General features: G+C 36.8%; 1 protein-coding gene across 1 annotated transcript; it reads left to right on the forward strand.

Annotated features, from left to right (window-relative positions):
* Positions 1 to 2,636: 2,636 nt before the first annotated feature.
* On the forward strand, positions 2,637 to 8,633 carry LOC132614446 (protein YELLOW LEAF 1, choloroplastic-like). The gene is made up of 5 exons (XM_060328901.1): positions 2,637 to 2,800; positions 5,638 to 5,736; positions 6,713 to 6,873; positions 7,790 to 7,865; positions 8,144 to 8,633. Exons 2-5 carry the CDS (start codon positions 5,688 to 5,690, stop codon positions 8,338 to 8,340), a joined length of 483 nt encoding a protein of 160 aa, XP_060184884.1. The 5' UTR covers positions 2,637 to 2,800; positions 5,638 to 5,687; the 3' UTR covers positions 8,341 to 8,633.
* Positions 8,634 to 10,061: the final 1,428 nt, after the last annotated feature.

A 10,061-nucleotide genomic window follows, 5' to 3' on the forward strand; every position in this document is an offset into this window, starting at 1 on the left:
TGATGGGATGGAGTGCTAGGGTAACAAACAATACCACTGCATGGCCCCTTTGGTCAAGGTTTCACTGAACTTTTTCAAGCTTACTGACTTGATCTCATCGTCTTCGAGATCGTTGCCGGCTATAACACATGTGTAGGCAGTAATGTGCTCTTGCGGGTCAGTTGTTCCTTCATATTTTGGTATATCCAACATTTTGAATCTCTTCGGGATCGGCTTTGGTGCGGCGCTCGGAGGAAACGGCCTTCTCACAATGTATTTAGTTTCTTGTTTAGTGAGAATCGGAGGCACTCCCGGGATTTGATCCACCGGGAGTTATAGTCATCCATTTTTTTCTCGTTGGTATCTATCCATTTGGTCAAGACTTCGAGCATTCTTATCATCTCTGATGACTCGCCCATGGACGGCCTATCATGGCTGTCACCGACCTCCATTTCCCTTCAAACTGGTTCTGACACTCGGTCCGGTTTTGGTGCCAACGCATCGCTAAGATCCCTTTGAAGTCGCACAATGGCTTCTTACTGTTGTTGCATGGTGATGTGGTATTTCTGCAACAAATTGTAAATCACACGTAAATTAACTTGCCTCCCCTCCGGGGGCTCCACGCCTATCCACGCCATTAGCATGCGGATTTTGGACGGGCTAGTCACCCACTGGATCAACGGCGGGTGCGTTGTTGGGTGGTACCCCGTTGAGGTTTGCGTTATGCTCGCTAGATTCATCGTCGTTGAGGTGAGCGAAGTGGCTTAGGTTCGACATGATCCTGAAATTACAAAAACGAACAGAGCAAGTGAAGGTTTTCTAGTAAATAAGCCGTCATTATTATCCTTAGCCCTACGGTGGGCGCCAAACTGTTTACCCCCAAAAGAGAGCAATAATTGAATTTGTACGCAGTTTAAAGGATATGTGACCGGGCTTACTAACAAGATAAAATGAGTGAACATAAATTAAATAATCAACGTAAAGTGGAGGAGATAGCCTGTGAGTGCAGATGGCGGGTCCGAGTGAGAGAAGATTTTGTCTCCTTGCTCGGACTAAATAATCAAAGACGAAACCTTTATAATTATCGGGCTTTTGCTATTAGAGAAATTATGAGAATTGATAACATGAGATGTAGATGAGATGAAGAAGATGATGCCCTCTAACGGGGCTGGTACACATGCATTTATAGTGCTAGTGTCCTACTCTAACTAAAAGACATGAATTCCAACGTGGGTAAATGGTTCCTAAAATATCGGGTACGTCTGTTGAGGGCGTGATTCTCGGATATAAATCTGTGAAAGATAGCCTTTCACAGATTTGGACTTATTTTCTCGGACTCCCTTTGCGCATGTTCGATTTGTTCCTTCCGTCTCCTCGGACTTACCCTCGATAATCACCCCGTATATGCCTTCGATGAACCGAGGAGAACTTTCCAAGTTCTCGCTGCACGCATTATTCATATCTCAGTCATTAAATTTTTTTATTTTTAGGTCAGAATTTTAATCATTCAAATCTTATCTTAATTAATAAGTGCGATGTTTTTATTATTTTAAAATCATTCCATGAGTCTAGATAGATCTAAATGATTAAGATCTAAAACGAATTTTTGATACTATTAAGATGTCTTGTTCAAGGATTCTACAAATATGATTATTCACCACTTCATTCACGTTCAATGTCTACCGTCGTCGGCGCAACCACCGCCTTCAACCAACACCGCCCTCAATCGACATTTACAATCACCTCCGCTTTATCACCGCCATAATTTTTTTTATTGATATAGAATTAGATTAATTTAGTATTTTATTTAAGTTTAATATTCATTAATTTAAAAAAAAAACAAGAGAAAACAAACAATCTAAATTATTTAGTATTCAGATCTTAATATAACATCATAATATTAAGATGTGTATTCATATTGAGACATCTAAATCTTAATTAATACACATCTTAATATTCAAATGTCTATTCAGATTTATGCATCTCAATCTTAATAAAAACAAATATAAAATTTAAGGCTCCGTGGTTTAATTAAAGGTTAAATATAAGAATCAAATATTTTTTTTTTGAAAATGAAGAATAAAAAATTATTAGGTTCAAAAATTGAAATTAAGCAATAATACAGGAATGAAACTACTATTTTTCCAAAGAAAAAACTCTCTCGTTTGATACTAGGATAAATAATCCTCGAATTATATTTGAAATAAGTTTACCCACATTTAATTGGGATAAAATAAAGGTATAATTAATCTTAAAATTAGTTATACCAAAATTATAGTGTTAGTTTATGTCTGTGGGAGGGTGGAATTACTAATGCATGGTAACTAAGGGGTCGTTTGGTAGATAGTCGAAATTATTCCGGGATTATAATTCCGGGACTAATTTATCTCATCTAAAAGATGGTATAAAATAATCCCAGTATAAGTGAGATAAGAAGGTATAAGCTGGGATATCCTAACACTAATTTTTGTACCATATTTGGTACAAGATATAAATTTATGCCAGAATAAATTTATACCTTCTATTAAATATGGTATAAAAATTAGTGGTCGGATATCCAACTTATACCTTTTACCAAACGACCCCTAATAGTATAACTTGTCTCCAACCAAACGACTTAAGTAGCTAAAATGGGTCATTGGCGGTTAACCCGAATGGTGTGTATAAATGGTGTTTGGCGATAACAAAGCAATAAACTTCATCCAAACCTTTCTCCCCTTTCCAGAAACCGAACAAAACGTTATTTGTATAATTCTTCTTTAATATTGTGCTACAGGCAGACTCACGTTTTACTCTACTCCTATTGGATAGCTGAAAAAAGGTTTGGGCTTCTACTCTTTTTCTTTTTTTTTTTTTCAAAATCTTTTTCGTTTTTTTTATTTTGGGTTTTCCTTTTTTCTACTTGTGAATTATCATTTGGGTTTACTTTATTTTTTGAAAAGATTGGATATTGACATTGATATAGATGAAGTTTTCGGGGTTTCAATGCTATTGGTGTGTCTTACTTGTGTTGGGAGTTATTGCAACTTTATTTAGAGTTATTTAAGGAGGAAATTAGTTAAAAAGGGTCTTTACAAAAAAGAATAGAGGTATATGACCCCCATATGAACATGGGCGATTCTGATATAACACGGAGGCTATCTATTCAATTTTGTAGAGGATCATCTAATCAATATACCCTTATGTGAGGTATGTTTTAGTAATCTAATAGAAAAAAAGGTGCAGTATATTGTATTTTAGAGATCCTTGGAGGGGCTTCTAAAGGTGCAGTATATTGTATTTTAGAGATCCTTGGAGGGGCTTCTACTAATTTTTTTCTTCGTTTTTTGGGGTTTTTTCCCTTTTTTATGATCAGTTGGTTTACTTTATTTTGTGTAAAGGTTGGATATTTCCATTTATATGAAGTTTGTTGGTTGTTAATGGTATTGGTGTGTCTTACTTTTGTTGGGGAAATAATTGAATTTTATTTCGCGGAGAAATTATGTTAAGGTATGGTTTTTGTTAGTTTAAATTGGAAAAGGTGTAGCTTAGAGTTTTTTGGAGGACATGGTTTTTGGCGGTGCCTATGTCCTTGCAGGAAGTAATGATGATTGTGCGTTTTGAACACCCTTTTGTTGGCATGTATAGTTACTTGATTTGTTCTGCTATATAAGGAGTGTTCTATGGTAGATGATGGAGCTTGTTCTCGACATACTATGGTGGTGAAATTTTTGGGGTTTTATGGTATTGGTGTGTTTCTTACTTTTGTTGGGGGAAGATCTGAACTTTATTTAGCGGAGAAATTATATCAAGGTGTGTTTTTGTTATTTAAATTGGAAAAAGGGGTAGCATGATGTAGCTTACAATTTATTTGAGGACATGGTTTTTGGCGGTGCCTATGCCCTTGCAGGAAGTAATGATGATTGTGCGTTTTGAACACCCTTTTGTTGGCATGTATTGGTACTTGCTTTGTTCTGCTATTTTAGGAGTGTTCTATGGTAAAAGATTGAGGTTGTTCTTGACATACCATGGGGGTGAAACCCTAGGGATATTTTAGCACAAACTAGAGTTTTATGGGGTGCTAAACCTATATACATGGATTTTGGTATGGCTATGTATCGATAGGGGTTTTAGTTAGTATTTGGTATGAGTACATTCAGTTTTAGCATGTTTTTACTGTATATATACAACAACAACAACAGCCCAGTGAAATCCCACATCTTGGGGTCTGGGGAGGGTATAATGTACGCAGACCTTACTCCTACCAAGGTAGGATGGCTGTTTCCGAGAGACCCTCGGCTCATTTTACTGTATATATGTGTTTGTAAATATACAACATACCCAGTGAAATCCCACAAAGTGGGGTGTGGAGAGGGTAGATTATACACAGACCTTTATGGGGTAGAGCCAGTATATGTGTGTTTATAAATATATATTTTTAACAATATCATGTGTATTTACAATAAGCTGTCACCGCTTGGAATTAATACAAGGTAAATATCGATTTGAAACAGAAAGTAAAACCTGTAAAACTTACAAACCCTTAGACTCAAACTTACTTACAAGCGCGAATTATAGACACTGCTTATGTAAAATCCTGTATAAGCTGTTAATGTCTAAATTAGTTTACATAGTGCACTCTATGCTCAAATAGGAGCCATTGTGACCCTCCTTTTAAGAGGGAATACCTGGCTGGTTTCTATTTGGTTATGCGACAGAATACATGTGACATCTGATTTAAGAGACGGTTGTATTTACAGTTTTATAAGATTATAACATAACACTTGCAATTAAGTTTCTTATTAAAAAAATTGCAATTAAGTTTGTCATTTTACTTTGACTTTAGTAGTACTATGTTTGATGATGACCTTGAAATGCATAACTATTTCCTCCAGAGTTGGAGGCTTGGAGCTATAGAGCCCGCTAATGTCTGGATAGTAGTGTGTCTCATTGGAATGCACATCTCTCCTTGAGATTAACCCTTTGATGTAGAAGGGATCTTCTATCTCAGGCTTTCAATTAGAACCTGATTTGTTTCATACGAAGTTTAGAATTTAGGTTCAATTGTGGTTGTTTTTTGGCCTAAGTTAGAGAAGGCCTAAAAAAGACAGGAAATTTGATAATTTTTCTCCTCATATGCATAAAATTCTGCCTTGGCAACTTTCTCGTAGTGCCCAAGTTGAACTTGCTAATGTCTTATTAAGAGAGTGGGATGGATAGAGAAAGGAAAAAGGTGAGAAAATGTGGTTTGCTGCAGTCAGCTGAGATGGAGTTGGTCCTCTATGTTCATTCCCTAATATAGTGATATTTTTGTTTCCCTTGGAAAGAAAATGTGGAAATTGGTAATGGAGAACTTTGTTTCCTCACTGGGCAGTAATTTTACCTTTCAAGAATTGCAGTTTGCCGTAAAAATATTGGCTGATTCTCTGTATATGCATAAGCTTCACTGAATTTTAAACACTCATGACTCAAATAACTGAATGAAGTCATAGTCTGATAGTGGACACTACCATCATTTCATTAGTTTCCATTTTGTCAATCGCAAATACTTATAATGTGCCAAAGGCGAGGAAGGTTTTCCATTTCCGTTAAAGAGCAATTCTTTCATGGCACTGTCTTGCATTTGCAATTATCACCCTGTATGAATTGCATGTTGATCTATCTTCCTTTCAATTTCAGGATTCTAGTAAGAGTTCAATCTCAGGGAGACTCAGAATTATTGCTAAGAGATGTCGTTAACTTCCAGCACCACCATGAGTGCAGCTACTTTGCCAATAGGTATGTGGGAGTATATCCCTGATTGGTTCCTTTTAATTGGTACCTCTGCATGTCTTCTGAAGGAACGTTAGAGTCACTGTTTTGAATTGGTAAGATGAACAACGCCTTTTGTAATTGTAAATATTGGATACCAGGAGCAACTTGGTGCTGATGAATATACATGATGTTACCTTTCTGAAAAAAGAGGGATCTTAGAATTGCTGTTTTCCATGCAATTACGATCAGATGGTGAAAACTGTCATATTCTTGATCCTGCTAAAATTAATAAATCAGCATCCCTTGCTGTTAGCTCACTTATAAGCCTTTGTCACAGTAGATGTAAGAGCATCTGGATTGCTGCGTAAGTGCTGTAGCCTGTAGGAGTTAAGACAGTCACATTGAGTAATGATTCTCTTGTTATATCATAGTTGCTGTTCTGCATAGACTAATTAGACTGTTTTAGCTTGCCCTTGTCTCTCTATGAAAATACCAATTGGCATTCACCCACTCACAGTGAAATATATACCTTACACCACAATCACTACAACAACAACTATGCATTAAACCCAGACAAGTTGGGATCAGGCGGTCAGCTATTTGAATCCTCATTGCCATGTTGCTCCATTGAAGTTCATATCAAATATATAATACCTTCATGCTGCAGATCGGTAGAAGTCATAATGTTGGTTTATGATCTATCATCTGGCTAGCTTGAATTTGGTGCTATTTTGACTCGTTGGGAAAAAATAAAAAGCTCTTCTCTTTGATTTTCTAGTTAACTTGATATGACAGTGTTTAGTTTTGAAGTAATCTAATTGAATATTTACATTTTTTTAAATCTAATTGAACTTTACATTTAAGTTGTGACAACAATGTTCAAGTCATTTGATAATTGATACTTTAATATCCAATGTTGGCAAATTCCTTTTGAAGATTTGCTGCTCATCCTGTTGCTCGTGTTATCTTAGTTGTTAATTATTGGATATTGTTGTCATAGTGAGCGCAGGGGATCAATGCTGGAAGCAATTCAAGCCAATAGCATCAGTTCCTGCTGGCTTACATCCACTTGGCATGCAGTCTAAACTCATTAGCAATAAAAGTCACTTGATATGTCCTGTTCAACAAAAACGTGCTTCAATAATATGTTCTGCTGCTCTGGTATCATTCTCTAGAGTACTTTTCTTTGTATAATTGCTGCCAGTGCCTTGTTTAGCTAATTACATGCCTCTAGCGAACTTAGTGGGTCAATTGTACTTGTCTTGTCTTTTATATTAATCTTGTGCAACTTTGCTGTGAGAAGCTTCAGAGTTTCAGAATGCTACTGTAAGTAGCTGGTTATGGCATAAGTTAACATTGGACTATGTCTTTGTATATGTAGTTCCCCATGCCAAGCAGGTTCTGCAGTCAGCATATTGAAATCAGCTGCATTTACTAAAACAAGTACCCTGAAATCAAGCTAATCAGCATCTCTATTAACTAGTTATTGTTTATAGATATGTGAATCTATGACATTTAGAGATTTTTTGTTTTGTTTTTTTTTTGAGAAGGTAACATGTGGAGATATATGTTTATATATTACTTGAAAGTGGTTAGACCTCCTAATATAAGACCCAATCCTGGAAAGGCTAAAAGAAAATCATGGATTTATCAATCATGTATTGTTCAGATAAATCCATTTTTATAAAAAAATAATAAAAAAAAGAATTCTAGGCAAAGGATAATAAATAAACATGGCCTCCCCAGACCCCATCGGTAGGATTGCACTGGGTATGTTGTTGTTGGTTGCTTTTATTTCTTTTATTTTAAACTTCTTGTGATCTTTAAATATAATTACCGGGAGTAAGCCCTATGAAACCCCCGTAGATGGTATTTTCCGTCGAAATAGCATTTCAAGCTACAGGCAAGACAGTCCGAAATAGGAACTGATTACTAGTATGTATGTTCTTGATGCTGTTGCTACTACTACTACTTGCAATCGTGCATTCAGTATTTGGTTTTCCGTTTCCTGCATCATTCAAGTAAACTATATTGCTATCAGCCATTTCTGTTTGACTTTGTTCTTGCATCAATGCAGAATGCTAGATGTGCTGAAGGCCAGACACAGACGGTTACACGGGAATCATCAACCATTACAGTTGCACCAGTTCAAGGTGATCTTTTCTTGCTCTTTATACCAACTGGTAGAACAATGAATGGAAATAAAACAATTTGTATTAACCAACTTATTTGTTTTCACTGTTATACTTCTGGTTAGTATAGCATCTGCACCATCCTGCCGCTGTAAAAAGATCAGAGAATAAATCTAGCTCTACTTAACCAATGATGTTCAGTAAGGTTAAACAACAAAAAATCAACAGCTATTTTTGTGCTTTGTAAAGATCCAATGTCAAGTATCATTTGAATGCTGATGTGTCGGGGCTGAATGCAGGAAAGGAGAAATCTCCTGACCTGGATGATGGTGGGAGTGGGTTCCCCCCTCGTGATGATGATGGAGGCGGGGGCGGAGGTGGTGGTGGTGGAGGCAATTGGAAAGGTGGCTTCTTCTTTTTCGGGTTTCTTGCTTTCCTAGGCTTCTTGAAGGACCAGGAGGAGGAAGGACCCTATCGGGACCAACGGAGAAGATGAAGAAAACCAGAACACTGATGCATAGAAATCAAAAAATTTGGAAGTACGGAATTTGTAACTGGTCTACCCTTGTTATTCTCCAGTGATGGCTTCGAGCCCCCCTGTAGTGGGATGATATTCTTCTATTGGTTATGTATTCGGGTGTAGCATTACTTATTAGCTCATAATGTTTCACAATAAAATACACTATGCACTTAGAAATGCTCATTCTTTTCAACTCTTCCTATACCCTAGATGGTTGGATAAGTTGCCATCATAGTTTTAATTTGTTGTGTAATGTCTATTTTTCGTTCAATTTTTTTTTTCTGTTTCTTTGGGGTGGAGAGATTAGAATGTTGTGGAATGCAGTTATCAGGCAACATCTCCAAAAAAATCATTATGAAAAAGATTTAAGAAAAATATAATTTTCAGAAATAATTATTGTAAAGGTAGGGTAAGGTTTGCATTCATCCTACCCTACTTAGACCTCGCTTGTGGGACTACATTGGGTATATTGTTGTTGTAATTAGTGTGTTTATAGTGTATATATAGTTAGAAAAATAAGAACAAAATTGAGGTTCTTTTAAATATTGGGTGTTTGCACTCAAAGTTCTTGCCTAGCAGTCAACAAAGATTGAAGTCCGTGAAGGCTTGAAAACGAGACAGTTCGGAAAAAAGGCCTTCTATCTATAGGCCTTTTGAGAATAGAATAGATAAGATGGTTGTGGTTGACAAAAGTAGGGGAGGTGAGTCTGGTCTCCTTTCCCTTTGTATTATTTGGAGAGTGGTGTCCCGAGAATATATATATATATATATATATTTTTTAATGACATGGGAACCGCAGTTGTTACCCTTTGGGTGTGCACAGAGTAAATTCAGCTCCTGTGCAACAGCTCGCAAATTACACAGGAGAGGTGACCCGCACTAAGCAAGCCCCGTGTGACGAGCTCGACCCAGAAGGCAAATCCTCTACTGTTGTAGGCAGTGAGTTTCGAACCTGAGACCTCTATTATGAAAGCTTCATGCTCAATCAACTGAGCCAAATTACACAGGAGAGGTGACCCGCACTAAGCAAGTCCCGTGTGACGAGCTCGACCCAGAAGGCAAATCCCCTACTGTCGTAGGCAGTGGGTTTCGAACCTGAGACCTCTATTATGAAAGCCCATACTCAACCAACTGAGCCTCCCTTGCGGGTCCGAGAATACATATATGAATGCTAAGTTGGATTTGTACAAAGCAAGCCCCTCATCAATTTGAATCGATGACTTCATCATGTTGAATCGAGGACTTATGCCTTAAACATGATGTCACTCTACCGAATTAAAAGGAGTTTTTTTTTTTTTTAATTCTGAGAGATCAATAATTTAAATTCCAACGAAGACAAAATGTCAACGGATTTCTTTTATTCTGCTTAGATTTTGGTGAATAAAGTTATTTGATGCATATGGTAGTAACAAATATCTGGTAAAACAATAAAAGTAAAGGCAAGTGAAGTCGAGATTACCGTTGTTGTTATTGTATGTAAATAAGTATTGGGGTTTAACATCAATTGAGACTGGAAATGGGAGTATTATTTTGGGACCCAAGCTTTGGAATTCTTCATAATCAATGGTCAGCAACATCATTCAACTTCAACGAAGCTAAGAAGCAAACCTCAACAACCACCAAAAATGTCACCTACCCATTATGTTAACTGTAAAGTTGCCAGTTGGTAAGGAAAATGACACTGCAAATTTAATAGA

The sequence above is a fragment of the Lycium barbarum genome, chromosome 10 (assembly GCF_019175385.1).
Source record: "Lycium barbarum isolate Lr01 chromosome 10, ASM1917538v2, whole genome shotgun sequence".
NCBI lineage: Eukaryota > Viridiplantae > Streptophyta > Magnoliopsida > Solanales > Solanaceae > Lycium > Lycium barbarum.